Here is an 18,014-nt window from a genome sequence, read left to right as displayed (position 1 = left end):
GTGATGTTATTAAAATCATTGATCTATTTTAGCAGAAGTGAGAGAGTGTAAGTTTTGAATGCTTATATCTCCTAAATGCAAATTTTGTTATTGTTTTGAGACACACCAGCTTATTCCTAACCTTAAGGCTAACATATTCATACTAAAAGCTAAAAAACATACATTTTGATTTCATTAATAGTGGCAAAAGTTTATCCAATCAGAATTTATTCCCTGACATTTACAAGCAAAGCGTGAGTCTGACCTTCACCCCTTAAAAATCCCTCAGCAATACAAATGATTAGAATCTAATTTCAGATGGTCAGATTCATCATTCAATTCTGTTTTTACCTGGTAGGCGTAATCTTTCAAATATATAATTACCAAGCCTTTGTAGTGGGACTTGTGTTACTCAATCATGCATTGTCTCCAAATCTGTTTCTACCTGTCTTGTGTAGTAAGCGTTTCATTTTCCATGTAGTTCATTCCTGAAGGGGCGTAGTTCCAATCCATCTCTTCAGCAGCAATGTAGAAACGTCTCTCAGTGCCAGGGGCTTCTGATGGAGAGGTCGCTGACCCACAGATCGAGACCTCATAGAAACCCTGCATACCTGCTACTCACAAGTAGAGACCATAAAAAAAAAGAGGGATTCAGAAATATTGAAAATAAAACTTTACTTGCTTTCTTAAATATTTTAAGGTGAAGTATGTAGTCTCTGCGACACTAATGGCACCTATTGGAATAAAAAAAAAAAAATCATATTTTGCAAATGACTCTTTTGCATGTTGCACCTCCTTCAACTCAAACATCACAATCACAGCTCTTCTGGTTGCTTGTAAAGTCATGACTCAACAGTAGATCACTTTCAATAAAAGGTCTAACACGCTTTGTGTCATGAGTAAGTAAATAAGTAAATAAAATAAAAACACACTCTTCTGTCTGGTGCAAACATGAGTGTCTTGCTTATAATAAACTCATCCAACGTAACTCCACCGGGCGCAACTACTTAAAGGGATGGTTCAGAGTCAAATCAACCTAGGGTCCTTTGCACCATGACCTCGAGCCAAACACCCCCCAGAAGCCTTTTTCCCCTTGGTCGAACATTATTAAAGTTAGAGCTTATTTAGTGATATCAGCCGGATGGCTTAGTGCAGGCACTAACGGATCCAAGGATGCATCTCGTAAATTACCCCACTAATAATGCCCAGAATGGTACCAAACTTCTACAGTAGCACAAAGAGGTTCTGTACTCATAAAATGAGGCATTGGAAAGTTTGTAAGTACATCAGGAGTTTATTTAAATAACACTTGCCTGACGGCTAATGCTACCGCTAACCCGGACGTTGACATCACTTCCGTGATTTGGGAAAAGCATGTAAAAGTCCTGGCAGAAAGCAACGCATAAGGATGTAGTGTAACGACGAATTATTATAATAATAATAATAATCAGTCATTCGGCTGATATCTCTAAATAAGCTCTAACTTTAATAATGTTCGACCAAGGGAAAAAAGGCTTCTGGGGGGTGTTTGGCTCGGGGTCATGGTGCAAAGGACCCTAAGTTGATTTTACTACGAACCATCCCTTTAAGGTGGTCTGACACGTCTAAGTAAACATTACAAACTGGAACATTTGTCTTTCTGAATGGGTGCATGATAATGCTGTATTGAAACATCCATTGTAGTGCGTTGTTCGCTTTGACATGTTCATGATCTGTTTAATCTTTGAAGGTCTGAATGCAGTGAAATTTGGCTTGCACTCCTGTAACCGAAGCTGAATGTCTTTTCCCATGTTACACATCGGCCATTGTCCCACACTGGCTAAACACCCTCTGGCTCCGCCTGCTACAGTTAGACACGCCCAATATGGAGTTAATATTGTGCCATAATTAAACAAACAAATCCAGCATTTTGCAAACAAACTCGATCTGCTTTGCAAAGGAAAACTCGACTCGCAAATAAACAGAAAGCAATGTGCAAGTACAAAGGTCAATTTGAGCGAAAATGCAGTGGAGTAACACATATGCATTGTGTTTTGTAAATATAAATAAATGAGCCTAGATAATATTTCACAAATAAATACAAACCATCCTACAAATTGCATGTAACCTTTGAACAAAGACCAAATCTATTGCATACAAATGCATATCTGTCTGTTATGATTGTGAGACACTTGGCTTTTTATGAGATCTCTCGGCTCTAGTTTCTCACAGGCAAATTTTCTCACAAATGCAGTTGAGCAACTTCCTCTTCTAAAACAGTAAATGTATCTGCAAAGCAGATCGAGTTTGTTTGCTAGTCGAGTTTTCTTTTGCAAAGCAGATCGAGTTTGTTTGCAAAATGCTGGATTTGTTTGTTTAATTATGGCACAATATTAACTCCATAGAACAAGCCTATTGAAATATCTGAGGAGACTCTCTGAATGTTTAGATGGTGCCTGGGAGGATCTATGTTAACACTTTTGGGGAAGATAAACCCGACTTGCAGAGATAAGTTCATCAAAATGTTTGTACCACTTTAAATTCAATCAAGATAAAGATAACAGAGTTGAAATTCTCAGAAAACGAATGAAAATTGCAATTATTGTATAAGTTACATTCATGGATTCAAAGTTGTTGTTATGACATAAACACAATGATACATTTTCCTTTACAGTGTAGCAATCAAAATGATAAAATCTTCTTCAAGTAAACAATGTGTCAACAACATGGAAGAAATTGGCAGAAAGATAAAACAAGTGTCAGTAAAAAACTGGTGCAGCAAAACTGAACACTATACCACTCATAATCATCAAAGCAAAACCAAAAGTGATCATACACTGATTAGACAAAAACAATGCTTCCAAAAAAGCAGGAGCACATATGGGCTTAACACAGAGATGACAGAAAGACGGTAGAACACTTACCTTTTATATGATCGTTCACTTGGCAACTTAACAACCATTTTCCAGGTGTTCTCGGGATCATTGTTGCGGTGACAAAAGTCGCAGGAAACAGACTAAGAACATCTGTGCGGTGCATGCGATCCATGAGGGTGTGTCCATGGAAATAAGCGGAATGAATGTCCACTTCATTGCCAATGCCAAAGAGATGCCAAGATACAGGACGCCCAACACACACTTTCAGTGAAGGCAAATTGCCATAAACATATCCATTGATCGCTAATGGGAAAATACAAGAAAAAGTTGAACAAGTGACATTGAAGGAAAAAAGGATATGAGATTACACAAGTTTTATAATTAGATACCAAAAAAAAAACCTGATAATTCTGCATATTATTCACTAAAATAATAACATTTGATCCTTAAAAAAATTTAAATCACAAACAACTGCAATGGAATTTTAGAGTGCAGCCAACTTTGGATATCAAAAGTAAAACTAAACTTTGCTGTTTACTAAAAACTAAAATGCTTTTGTTCCAAAGTGGAGCAGATACAAGAAGGTACTTTCCATGAAAATGTTAGTCATGCATTATCAGAAAACTTTCTGAAAACAGAAAACTTTTCTGAAAAACAGAAAACTTTTCTGAAAAACAGAAAACTTTTCTGAAAATCAGAAATATTACATCATGGAAGTTAATGTGCTAATCAAATACTCTTGGTAACAGACAAGGGTAGCTGTAACAATTTAATACTAAAGATTTCAATTTAAAGATTTAAGAATGAATCACTTATTTTTAACTGATTAACAGCTACAATGCAATCTAAGCCTCGAGTTAAAATTGTCTACCAAACGCAAAAATCGAATTATTTAAGCTGATTTAAATTTTAAATTTAAATTTGTCTATGATACAAAGAACATTCCTCAATAGAACACAAGGAGCAAAACCCAAATTGTTATGTATTGATGAAGTTAAAGTTCAACCTTGAGAAATACTGAGACTTACAATGCATAAGGTTGGATTCTCTGAAATCCTCATCATTTTCCATAAGTTCTTTTGTTTTATTTGGTTCAGAGCAAAATGTTTCAACATTCTCCTCCAAGTACCAGCTTAAGTTCTCATCCACAACACTGAACATCAAAATGTAATCTTCATCCACATCAGAGCGCTTATTGCTAGAGTTCAGAGTGCCTGAGATAAAAAGAGAAGACAAAACATAAGGAAAAGAAGATATAAAGAGTAAATATAACGAGAATTGAATTGGGAGGGAAAAGTGTTGATGTTAAGAAGTAGTTGGTACTGTGAGATACTGTACAATCTTCTGTGGGTATTTTAACTATAAGAAACTGATTCCATGCATGAACAGTTTATTAGAGGTTGTGTGAACCTTACCTTTCTTGCAGGTGAGCAGAGCTCCGATAAGCCCTGATGCAATGTCTTTAGGTGCATCTCCATGTGAGTGGTAAATCCATGTGAGACAGCTGGCATCTGCTTCAGTAGGGCCGTACTCTGGTTTGACCTCCCAGGTGTACGTCCAGCTCTGACCTGGAGCCACCGCATCATCACTCTTATCATGACCAGAGGTGCCATCGGGATACAACGCTCCTAAAATACAGAGTAGTGAATTCAAGTAAAGCAAATGAGATTATCCAATCTGATTTATTCAATGAGTCCTATTGTGATTTGACAATAGGGGACATTTAATGGAAAACAAGATTGCTCTTTTAATGTAAAAAGTTAAATGAACAGCAACTTTTCTCCGTAGTCCACCCAGACTTTAAATGGAAGCTAAGATTATGCTAATTAGATCATGCAGAAATATTCATGGCACTGATACAACCCTGACTACAAAAGTTTACATAATAATGCCTATTCAGCATTAAGTAACTTCCTTCACAGTCATGGATAAATAATAAGACACTGTATAGTTGTACTTAAAGGGATGGTTCGGAGTAAAATCAACCTAGGGTCCTTTCAAGTTGACTTGACTTTGCACCATGACATCGAGCCCCACATTATTAAAGTTAGAGCTTATTTAGAAATATCAACCTTATGGCTTAGTGCAGGTGCTAATGGATCCTATGATGTATCTCGTAAATTACCCCATAATGCCCAGAATGGTACCAAACTTCTACAGTAGTACAAATAGGTTCTGTACTCATAAAACGAGGCATTGGAAAGTTTGTAAGTACATCAGGAGTTTATTTAAATAACACTTGCCTGACGGCTCATGCTACTGCTATCCCGGACGTCGAGGTCACTTCTGTGATTAGGGTAAAGCATGTAAAAGTCCTGGACGAAAGCGATGCATAAGGATGTAGTGTAACGACGCACAGTTCCAGGAATGCACTAATATTTTGTTGGTAGTACCAGTTTATAACAATTATTAGTTAAACATTAACACTTTCTGTCAGGACTATAATGTTGCAAAGGACCCTAGGTTGATTTTACTCCAAACCATCCCCTTTTTTTTTTTTTTTTTTTTTTTTATTGAGTTGAAAGTTACAAATTGCTACATGTATGCTAATTGGATAGAAACAAAAATGTTGTACCATGGTTATCCAATCACATAAAAGAGTTTGTTTGCATACCGGCATCTTTAAAAAGCATTTGTATAATGTACTCTTACAAAAGATATTCCATTACATACTTCACCAGCATTAAATCCAACATTAAAAAATTTATAAAGACAAAATATGTAAGTCACTCATGTGGTGAAAGTAAAAGCCTTTAATTAACTGGGTAAATCATTAAAAACAATTAAAAAGTGCAGATCTACATGTTGTTGTTGTTCTATTTGATATCTTAGCACATATTTTAACAGTTTATTATTTCAGCTATGAAAGTGGTTGCTTCAGGTATAGCTATTATTATAAAGATTCAAGTTGTCTCAAGTCATTTCTGAGAGTTGCCCTTTGAACTGCTCAGTAAAACCTTGCATTTTGACACTATGCTGCATATCTTTTCGTTTATTGCTCTGTTATTGATTTATGGGATTTATGTGTGTCAATATACTCTAAATCGCTGTCCTGATCATAGATAAACAAAGACACAGCAAGAAAAGCAGAAGGAAATGGATGAAGAAAGAATAAATACGGAAACTGATAGAGAGAGATAATTGTCCAACCTTCTGAATCCTTCTTATAGAACACTCCATGTGGGTGAAGAGAATAATGTCTTCTTGCGAAGTTCTTCATATGCACCTCCACGACATCATCGACTTCAGCCCGTAAAATAGGTCCAAGGAAGCCAAGCCACGCAGGTTTAACTATTTCTTCTGAATAAGTGTCATCGGTGTACTGTTTGTACACAGCCTTTTTGTAAACTTTTCCTATTCGGCTAGGGCCATTTGACAGAAAAACTGATGCGTCTCTGTTACAGAGAGAAAATCGAAAGTAAGTCGCTTAGTTTAAATGATAATTAGCCTATATTCAATTGGGCTTGCTGTTATTAGGCCTTATGTGTACAGTTCAGGATCCATTTGAATAATAGCCTAATACATGCTATCAGAATCAGCATCACCATGCACTTACAAGCGTATTTATCCACATAGGCTATAAAAAATAATACATTGATTTGTTTTGAAGCCTAATTTGAATAATAGCCTAATACATGCTATCAGAATCAGCATACATCACCATGCACTTACAAGCGTATTTATCCACATAGGCTATAAAAAATAATACATTGATTTGTTTTGAAGCCTACAGTATTAAAATGTAAAAAAGTAATGTAAAATGTGACCAATTACAGTCCTGTTTTACTATTACTGGTAAATAGATATGTCAACACACAAACTTACTCGTTTAGATCACTGTTGACAATGTTTCCGCTTGGTGCGTAATCCCAGTGTTCCTCTCTTATGGCGATGTAATATGTCCTCGTTATACATTCGGCTCGCTGTAGCGCGATCACGACCGTCACTAAAGCGCACAGCACAGACTTCATCGCTTATGGCTGAAACACACACTCACACATGTATAAATATCCGAGGCAGATCAGAAAGAGACGCACGTAAATGCCAGCGCGCAGAGATTTTTTTCCCGACACTGAAACTATGTGATAGAGAGCCACATACAAAGCTGGCTGCTAGGGTGAAATAATAACGAAACCGAAAGTTTGGGCGTCAACTGCAGCAAAAACACATGATTCTTCAGCCGTTAAAAACCGGTTTCTCACTCAGCTGGCTTTCCCCTTAACAGAGCGTCTATTTAAACTAGCCAAGAGCGCTGACGTAGCGTGCTGTAAAAACAAACAAGCATTTGCTTCCTTGGGCGCCGCGTTTTGAATCTACCGGACCATCGTTTGCTCTGTTTGTTTTACGCCACAGTTTAGTAAAAATATGATTCTGTATCACAATGATGAGAAACTTTCTCACAGTTATGACTTACTGTCTCATTATATTGAGAAACTTTCTCATATAACGTTTAGTAGCCTAGTAGGGGAGAGTGGGGTCAGATCAGCCAGTGGGTAAATTGACCCACTCCCTTTATCTTTGTAACCATACACTTGTATTGCCATGTGACCATTTTGAAAGCACTTATCATTTCTGCCAGACTGTGACAAGGGGAAACAGGAGTGGAACGCACCCATTTACTGTAAAAAGTCAATTTGGCTTGTCAAAGTAAAATACGTGGCTGTATCATTTAATTTTTCCTAACATTTTATACACTGTTCTTACTGTTTTTTTGTTGTTGTTTTTTTTACAGTAAAATACTGGCAACACTGTTGCCAGTAATTTGCTGTTAATTGTACAGTTCTTTACTGTAATCTACAGTATGTTACTGTAAAAATGCACTAAATTAAAACTCGAGTTAACTAATTTCACTTGCAGAAACCGACTGCCTTAAATTGACCAATTGTCATTTAAATGTATTAACTAAAATGTATAATGCATTAATAATGTGAGCAAAGTATTACTGTGAACTTATTTCATTTGAGGCCACTAAAAAACTATTGTACATAAAAATATTTCCTCTGGAGCAGCAATTACACAGTCACCGCCTGTTAAATAAAGCAACATCATATCATCAATGTTTGTAGATCTTCTCCTGGACTGAAGCACAGGCTCTACTCTTCAGCACAATGGCAACCCCAAAAAACTAAATTTTACAGTAAACTACTGGCAACAGTGTTGCCAGTGTAAGAAACAATTATGTGGACGTCGGTCGAAGATCTCAAAAATGAAGTTTATTACAGCATAGCAGTGGCAAGGTACACGAAGTACCTTGGGTTCACCGGCGTCAGAATGTACCCAGAACATCCAAATCTTAAACCTTTTATCCTCTTCTTAAAGCAAATGAAGTTGCTCTTGTTGCAACAGCTGTGGTCTGTATGTTAATGAAGTTGTGACACCCCATTGTCTGAGAAGGTTCTCTGTTTCCCACACCCATTCTACAATTGAATGCCATTTGTTCAGGATGTGGTCAACTCAAATGGTGAAGAAACAATATAACTTGACTTTCTTTCATCTCTATGACAATTAAGCCATTTTGGGGATGAGCTCAAAAGTATCAAAAGTGTTACATTACCACCACTGTTAAACTACAGTTTAACAGTTAAAATGCTGATTTTTTAACACATCATGCACAACCACAGAAACAGAGCTACAGTGTATTGTAGAAACAGAGATATAAAATTGTTTGCACATGAATCTTAATGGCTGCAATATATATATATATACACTTTTTTTTTTTTCATACTACAGTGCATGCTGGGAGTTTTCTACTATCCTGGAACCCAGCATGCATTGTGACATGAAATTTTTATTGTCACCATTGTGAGATTCATGTGCTGATTGTTGGTGTCTGTGTGTGTCTGAGTTAACAAGGAGTTCAAAATGTTTTAATGCACTATATGATTTCAATATCCTTCAGAATAACTGGTTGCAGAAATATTGCTGTATTTCATGTTGTAGATTAACCGATGTACGATAAATATTAAATACCCCAAAATTCAAAGCTTATATACTGGATGCGATCAGAGAATCAGAAATGTCCAGGATGATTATGGCATCATCTCAACAGTCATAAACACCTGATCATCTTCCTCTTGGCTTTTTCTTGCCATAACAAACATGTTTTATAAACTCACTGTTACAGCAGCCAGAGATAAACTAATGTTATAAAGTCAAGGGTCAAGAGGGTATAGGGTGTGATTGTGAAAACAGCCTCTGAGTGTCGATTTTGAGCACTGTTGATTTACAGTATATTCCTGTAGGCTATTTTTGTTTTCTACGGTATGTTACTGTTTTAATGGAAAATGGTATGATATTGTAAGAATTTGCAGCAAGGGATAACAGTGTATTTATATATTCAAAATATATAAGTTATATTTAGAACATTAATCTCATAGCATTATTTTAGAAATTGTAATTGCAGTATAAATTTATTATGATGAAAAGTCCAGTAAGATGGACTTTGTTGATGCCGATTTCATTCAATTGGTATAACAGCCCTATAGCATATAGTGTTAAATAGTTTAATTAATCAAATGATGATCAAACTTTACTTAAAAAAAAAAAAAAAGTATTAGAGGAGTGCCCCTGTTTTTCACTTGATCACCTGCCCATCAAAATGTCTGTGCACAGCCCTGTTCCTAACCCTATCCCTAAACCTAACTTATCCCTACAATTAGATGGAAATGATAGGTGAATATAACACTGAAGCACCTAACTCTGGTTGTGAACTTAAACTTGACATAAACTTGTCCCTCAAATCTGATTGGACTGTTGTTCCAGGATCAATAAAGATGTTGATCCAGGAATATGTTGCACTTGGTGAAATCACATTCACAGCAGTCTGGACTGCTTTGTGCATGCATAGATAAAAGAAAAATTTTCATTACTCGTTATTTGACTCATTATTATGAGAAACTAAGTCATAATTACGATAACATTTTCATTATTGTGACAAAGGGGGAGAGTGGAGTAAGATGAGCCGTTTTTACTTATGTGGTTCTCAAGATAAGAGAAAATTAGTCAGAAGTACAATGAAAGTATCTAAGGTAATTTCAGGATGTTTCATATCATTTTAAGTGATCAGAATGCATCAATGACAAAGGGTTCTAAAAATATGGCTTCTAATGAAAAAGTGTTCCTGTGGCTCAATTTGCCCCAGGTTAGGGGTAAGTTGATATTTTTACACTAAAGTTGTAACCTTCCCAAAACAGACTAAACAGAGTTTAAGTAAAATTAAATAAAAACGGAATCTGAATGACTGAATAAATGTCACTGAAACAAATAAGCATTTAGGTCAAAAGGTTCTTGGCATTGTAGTTTTTCTGCAACGTCGAACATGTTAGGCCATTAGGGACTACAGGTGGAATATAACTATATGATTACGCATCTTCTGGTTCTTATCAGAGAAGGATATGGTGTACTTGCACTATAAAATAAAATAGGTAAAAAAAGGTAACAAAAAATAAATAAAAAATGCTATACTAAACCAGTTGTGTATTATAACGTTGAAATTATACCAGTTTATACTTCAGAGAATGAACTTAACTACAGTGCCTTGTGGCGGGGTAAGTTAAAACACTGGCTCAATTTACCCCACAGCATTTTGCTCACTTTGCCCCATAACTTTTTATTTACAAAATTTATTTTGCAGCCAGGGTAGTCTAGCAACTCTCAGTTGACTTTCGAGCTGGAAAAACCAAACTCTAGTCAGGCCAATCAAATCGTGTATAGAGTCGGTGGGCGGGCTTTACATAATGACGACAGAGTTGTGACGGTTCCGCGTGAATTCCCTGCTACTTGAAAACAAAGAAGATCTGCTGCTGGCGAACAGCGGTCTTTCGAATCGGCTTTGTCCGTGACTTGGAGTTAAGCTTTTCTTTGAGAAAACAACAAAGAAGTCATTCTTAAAACAGGAAGATGTGTTCATAGTTTTGCCAGCCAGATACAGCAAAAGTTTAATCTATCAACTAGCTCCGCTGTTGGGAAAACGCTCTGGTTGGTTTATTGCTGTCCTATTGCATGCAGAGCGAATTTGAAAGACAGACGTTTATCCCGCCCCTCGGATTGAGCCCTGACAATGGTGAGTTGCCAGACCTAACATCTTGATGTAGGCTACCCATAACTGCCATTTTGAACAAAACTAGCTAGCTTACCAATTCAGGCTAAAGGATTTGCATATACATTGCTAAATCATCAATATGGATCATAAATATTTTTAGAACTGAACAATATGCTTTGATGTAACTGAAACCAGTTGATGGGGACAAGTCATAATAAGTGAATCATAGTGAATCATCATTCATTCAACCAATTAGTTTAAACCCGCTGATTCATTCATGAAAAAAGCAAGTGTCAGCTGACTTTATGAAGGGGTCATAGTATGAAGGTTAAATTATGCCATAAGAATCACATCGATTTGTGGAAGTGAACATAAGGTTGTAAGCCTAAATTACAACTGCAACTTGTTTAAGCTAACACAAAATAAATATGATCTGTATTCTTCTGACTTCCATTTTTCCATGCTAACACTGTTGTCATTTTTTTTCTTTTGCAAGCCTCTGAACAGCGATTTTCAAGTTAAAACAAAGAACTAAAAAGCATGCTGACTGCGTAGAACCAATCTGTATGTATAAAAAACAAACTGTTGCAAATGTCTAAATGGTTTGTTGTGTACGTAGGGCAAAAAGTTCCTGAAATAACCCAATATGTACTGTTCTGTGTCTTTTACCGTTTTGGCTCGATTCTCTCACTCAATGACTCTCGATTTACTTTTTTCTTGATTGGTTAAATAAACACGCCAGACGCCAAGACATTTATCTTTATTTGGTTCAGCATCATTCTCACTCTCGGAATGGTACTTCTAATGTACACATACATTTAAAATAATAATAATAATAATAATTAAAACATGATCCATTATAAGCTGTGTACCATTAGGCTACAGTCCCATGTGTTCATACTGAATTTCAAACTGGTGCTACTTAAAAGTAGGCCTAGTATGGTATAGTATCTGCACTAATACATGCATAATTTCACCTGTCTACTGATCAGGGGTGATTCATGATATTTTTTTAACAAAAATTTAGTTCAATAATAATAATAAAAAAAAAATATTAAACAAGCTGTAATTTAAGGGAATTTCACAAAATATAACTAAAATATTTACTAAATATTTATCTGTAACTTATTCACCATTTATCGTCTGTAATACCATTGTGTAACCACTGGTGTCACAGTCGGCCAGAGTGACTGCGGTTACGCCCACTGTGTGGCAAAAGTGGCAGCATGAAAATCACACAAACCACATCTAAAATGGGAAAGAGCTTTGCGATTGACTGTAAAGATAGATTTGATAAGAAATCTGAGGTATATTTTTACAGACTGCTGAAAGCTACAGAACAGAGACACCTCAGTCAGATCAGTCACCTCACACTTAATGTCCCATAATCCCTCCTGGCTCACACCTGCACACTTCACAATCATTCACACCTGCCATCAATCACCTTCATAAACGCCACTCTATTTAAAGGGATAGTTCACTTTGAAATTAATTTTTGATATGTTTTAGCTTACCTCAAGGGCATCCAAGATGTAGGTGTCTTTGTTTCCGCAGTAGTTTCAATTTTGATATTTTTAGGTCAAACCGTTCTTGTCTGTCAGTCATATAATGCATGTCGATGGTCACTGGCTCAAAACACAAGCACAGAGTCCAAATTAAAACAATTCCCCATCGTCCAAATGAAACAATTCCCCATCATAAGTACACATTGATGGCCTAAGACACAAAACGAGCGGTTTGTGTGAGAAAACGAACAGTATTTATATCGTTGTTATCTCTTGAAAACAGCACACGTCCAAATGATCTGACGGCGCGGGCGGGTATAGATATATACATAGATGTCGCCTTGGCTACGGTTTCGTTCCAATGAACTGCAGTAGCCAAGGCGACATCTATGTATCTATGTATATACAACGATATAAATACTGTTCGTTTTCTCACACAAACCGCTCGTTTCGTGTCTTAGGCCATCAATGTGTACTTATGATGGGGAATTGTTTCATTTGGACGATGGGGAATTGTTTTAATTTGGACTCTGTGCTTGTGTTTTGAGCCAGTGACCATAGACCTGCATTATATGACTGACAGACAAGAACGGTTTGACCTAAAAATATCAAAATTGAAACTACTGCGGAAACAAAGACACCTACATCTTGGATGCCCTTGAGGTAAGCTAAAACATATCAAAAATTAATTTCAAAGTGAACTATCCCTTTAAGCCTGCTTCAAATACTCATAAAGTTGTGGTCTCATTGTTCAACATTGAACCTGTACCTGATCGAACTTCGTCTTCTTCAGTCTTCTGTGTGTCATCATCTGCCAGTGTTCAGTCCACTAGCCGCTTCTCATCTCTACCTGCAAACAGATAAAACTCATCATTCAAATGCCAATATCACAGTCACATTCTGCAATGCAGAGACTAACCTGCCAACTTCCTGCGTGTTATTCAGTGAACTCTATTCCGATTTTACCCTTTTACACAAAAATGAAAATTATCCCATTATTTACTCACCCTCAAGCCATCTTAGGTGTATATTACTTTCTTCTTTCAGCACAGTAGCGAACCATGAGTCTTGAACCTTGGCCCTCTCACCCCCTTACCTCGGTGGGAAAAAAAAGTACACTCGGGCTAAAATTAGCCTAGCTTACTGTGTCCTCTTCTATAATACTGTATGTTACCTTTGACAAGAAATGTCAAGCAAACATCAGAGTGAGCGAGAGGGTTATCACCAAAATTAAACAAAAAGTAATAAAATGCAGATCAACATTACAAAGAATTGCATCATCACACAATTGGTGTGTCATTTCAGTGGAATAAGGTGACAACTGGCCACAAAACCAACACAATTCAATATAAGCAGATGTATCCTGACAGTGCTCAGACCAAAGCAAGCAAAGCAGCGACAGACACTTCCGCATATGTTGATAATAAATCATATCATTAGACTGGCACAGCAGCCGATTAAATGTTTGCAATAGACCCTATTCACCTTTAAGAATGTAAGCAAATGTGCATGGTAGCTAAATTAGTAAATTTACTGATCAGTAATGTGTTCTCAACTAAATAGAGCCGTATTTTATAGAGCCGTAGTTCGTGCCTGAGATGTTAAAGGGGTCATATAATGGTACATGCACTTTTACAAGTTGATTGCACTGAAATGTCTGTTGGCAGTGCCTGTACACAACCATCCTATCATGATAAAAATCCATCCAGTGGTTTTGTTTTAATCTCCTTATATGTTTGACCATCTCTGAAATCAAGCCGTTCGATATTGTGACATCATAAGATCGTACGCCCCTCCCGCTATTGTGATTGACAGCCGTGTTTCAACACAAGACCCGCCCTGAGCGAGCTGTGACAGCTGTAGTCATAGTAGTCCGCCATTGTTGATATGCTGGAGTAGAATGGCGTCTAAGCGATTGTGGCGTTCTGTTCTTAGATGTAATAAGGAACACAGCAGTCATTTGGATGTTCCTAAATCCGAGCCGTTGAAGAAGCAGTGGCTGAGTTTTGTTTTTGAAGCTATATGCCCAAAGGATTGACGCGGGGATTCCCTCACGGGGATTCCCCACGATCGTCTGTGCTTTCATGTTTGCGCGAATCATTTCACACCAGACAGCTTCACAAACGAGAAAAAACGGATCGGTACCAACGTGTTCCTGCTGAACCTCCAGAAGATGTGAGTGTAATGTTTTATTAACCTTTATATTAGTATTTATATTAATCTTTGCGAAATTTGCAAACCTTGCTGCAGGCTTCACGATGAATGCGTCTAAGGTTTACACTCAGGGTACATTACAGCATGTTTTCTATGTACGACGTTCTTAATATAATTCATAATCCCACGTTTATAACGAATAACACGTGGTTATTGTGTTAGATACGGTCAGAGAATGTCTAATACGGTGTACCCACAGAACAGAGGGGCGGGGGGAGCAAAGCTCATTATCATTTAAAGACACATGCACTGAAACGGCGTGCTGAAAACAGAGCTGTTTTTGACCAGGTAAAATTAGTGTTTTCTTACAATACTAATGAGAATTTTTAATTAAAGTATATTACAAACTTTTAATTTAGACCCTAAAGAATCATATTAGCTTGTACAAAAATGGCATTATATGACCCCTTTAAGAAAAGTTTAATTTGACTGTAATTAAGAGTGTCATACGTAAAATGGTGGACGAGAGTGTTAACAACTCAAGAGAAAATCTAGTAACTTTTAACGTGGGCAAAAAGATATATACTCGAGATGTGAGTGCGAGACGAGGGATAATTAACCAAATAGATGTGTACGAACATTGTACAACACAGTCGTGTGTATTGACGAGTCTGGGCAGTCTTGAGTTAAGAAGGCACACTTGTCTGTAATTAGTCTACACATTGACATGTTAACCTCATTTAGCGTTACTTTGTCAGTCATTACATGTAAAAGCGCATTCAGCATGTACTGTTAATAAGAACTCCAGTCAGATTCAGTGGTAAAATGCTTTTATTAATCATTTTGTGAGCTTATTATGAGAACAGTGATGAAGTGCGGTGTACATGCAAAGAAAAGCGCTCCTTGTTTGACCTGTCTTTTGAACAGAAAGAAATGTGTTGCCCCAGGAAGTGACCTCGCATCCTTCTTAACAGTGTAACAATACAACAATAAAACGGAAAAGTACACCTCCCACCTCTGTATCACTTCTCTTTACATACTCTTCTGTGGGCCTTTCTGTAGGTGTGGACTCTTGGAACTCATGTTAAAGTCAGAAATAACAGGAGTATATACACAGGAAGTCAAGTTGTTTATGCACTTACAGATGCATCCTCCAAAGGACAGTCATCTGAGAGTGTTTCTTCACTATCCTGTGCAACAGAAACAAATGGGCATTACAAAGTGTTGCACTTTCTTCCCTTTTAGAAAAAGTGAGGCAAGATAAGTTGGCTTGTTTCTTCATATTTCAGGGTCGACCTTAGCCCATCTTGTAACCTTATGCCTCCTTGAACCAACCTTAAACCATTGTCATCTGATTGGATCTCATCTCGTCTAATGCTTTCTTCTTTTTTTTTTTTTTGTCCTGAGTTTTTAAACTCAGATGTTTGTCCAACCCCTTGGAAGAGTTCTCAACAATTAGGTATCGTCTTTGGTTCAGGGTGTGACTGTTTCTCACATTAAATACATGCTATCTGATTAGTCACATGGTCTCTTAACTTTCCCACTCTTGCAGGGTATGATTTAGACATTCATTTTATAATGAGAAAACAATACATTTAACACAGATTTGATTCAATACCATAATTCAAATAATGAGAAATCATTCACGATGATATCAAACACTCCATGCTTCCTATGAACCATTAATTAATACTAAAAAGCACAACCAACGAGTGATTACAACATGATAGTCAAACAAGGGTTACAGACATTATGTAGAATTATTCAATGAAATGATATTTGATTATAAGTCCATCTAGCATTGTTTTGGAATGATCTGATGCATTTTGATAAGTAAAGGCAGTCTCTGTGGTTTAAGAGAGGTCCTGCTGTTCAAGGAAAGGTCAAACAGAGGTCTTCAAAAAAAGGTCTCTTTTGTATTTCTGTCTTGGGGATCAAACAACCTTTGGCATCAACTCAGGATTGTCCTTGGTGTGTTGTCTTTTTGACCATTAGTCTTGGGTTAACTGCCTAAAGTTGACATGGTTCCTTCTTTTGGAACCATCTCTTACAAGCACTCTTTGTTTTAAAGCTGTGGAGAAGTTAGAGTAGTTAGCTTAGACTGGATGGCGCCAAATTGACAGGTCTCTTATTTATGGTCCAGGTGCTTCATGTATAAAACTTTCTATCGATTTCATCCTACTAAAGTAAAATTTTGCGTCCAGACAAATGTTTTCAGATTTATAAAAACATGCGTACACCAGAATCTGTGCAAAATTCACCTTTATACAGTAAAACCCAGTCAGCGGAAAATTGTGCGTACTTGCATCCTCTCCCCATCTCTTCCCTGATGCAACGATGTATATAGCTTACGATGCCTAGTTTTACCATGCATAATGCCATGTGCATATCAGTTCTATGCATATTCCCATCCACGTGTTACATTCACCGCTTCGGCCATCCACAGCGGCAGCTTAGCGACAGATTAGTTCATGCCATTTTACCCATTCTTGCAAGGTAAAGTTGTCAGAGTTACAGTTCAACACCCATAGTTACTGATCTCAAAGCAATAACCCTTATTTTCCTCTCCCCCTACCCCTACACTACCCCTAACATGATAACACCACTCCAGCACCATTACATGACTGATATAAAATACATCAACACATTAACAGGGACACTACTATAGGTTCTTGGTGTTAATAGAAGGCAGAATACATTCAACATATTGTCTACCCATATTACATTTCTTCCCCCATAGGCATTTCTTCCAAGCCCATAGGCAGCCCTAATTTTCAAGGCATACAGTCCATTCAACTCCACTCAATGAAGGCAATAGCCCATATATTCCAATCACCATGTGACGAGGTAAAAAGTCCATAAGGTAGAAGGATAGCATGGTGCTGGGAGGGGTTAAAGGTTATCTTTATAAAGGGGTTGTTCCTTGAGTAAGTCAGTCCAAGCAAGAATAGTGAGGTAGTTGAGACTGCAGAAGGAAAAGGAGTGAACAACAGCCATCACATAAAAATAAAAATCATTAAACATATTCACATATGGTTAAAGTCTGTTTAACCCCTTAAATGTAGACAAAATCACTCCATGTTACAAAAGGAAAACATATAAAATATTTCCAACAGCAAGCATGCTTCAGTTTTTTTCTTTAACAGCAGAACAAAAACTTATCAACAAGGTTTCCTTTCCCATTTTTTTTTTATTTTTTAAAGTCAACAAGGGTCAATTAGTCCAGTCACCGAACCACCATGCCAGCTCCAGCCTTTCCCTCATCTGAGCCACATACTGCGGGGGTGTTTGAGCTGATGCATCATTGGGGGGCAGTCCTGCAACTAGATCAATGGGCTCCGTTAGCTACCGGCCAAAGTGCATCATGTTTGGGGTAAAGCCAGTTAAACTGTGCTTGGTTGCTCAGTAAGCCATTACAGCATAAGGAACCATAAGATCCCACTCCCAGTGACACCGCTCCGAGCTCGTGGCTAGGATTCT

At 37.2% G+C, this 18,014-nt stretch overlaps 1 protein-coding gene across 2 annotated transcripts in view; it reads right to left on the bottom strand.

The window, feature by feature from the left end:
- Positions 1-7,344, bottom strand: part of hephl1a (hephaestin-like 1a) — a 34,615-nt gene extending 27,271 nt beyond the window's left edge. For both annotated transcript variants that reach the window (XM_084419353.1, XM_084419354.1), the window contains exons 1-6: positions 6,660-7,344; positions 5,985-6,229; positions 4,250-4,462; positions 3,863-4,048; positions 2,883-3,137; positions 425-593 (exon numbers count right to left, since the gene is read on the bottom strand). In XM_084419353.1, the coding sequence (XP_084275479.1) occupies positions 425-593; positions 2,883-3,137; positions 3,863-4,048; positions 4,250-4,462; positions 5,985-6,229; positions 6,660-6,805 (1,214 nt within the window). In that variant the 5' untranslated portion in view covers positions 6,806-7,344. The remainder of the gene's footprint in view (positions 1-424; positions 594-2,882; positions 3,138-3,862; positions 4,049-4,249; positions 4,463-5,984; positions 6,230-6,659) is intronic.
- Positions 7,345-18,014: the final 10,670 nt, after the last annotated feature.

This window comes from Rutilus rutilus, assembly GCF_951802725.1.
Source record: "Rutilus rutilus genome assembly, chromosome: 9".
In the NCBI taxonomy this organism is placed as follows: Eukaryota; Metazoa; Chordata; class Actinopteri; order Cypriniformes; family Leuciscidae; genus Rutilus; species Rutilus rutilus.
The sequence above is the reverse complement of the archived record's forward strand: the minus strand, read 5'-3'. Positions and strand labels throughout refer to the sequence as shown.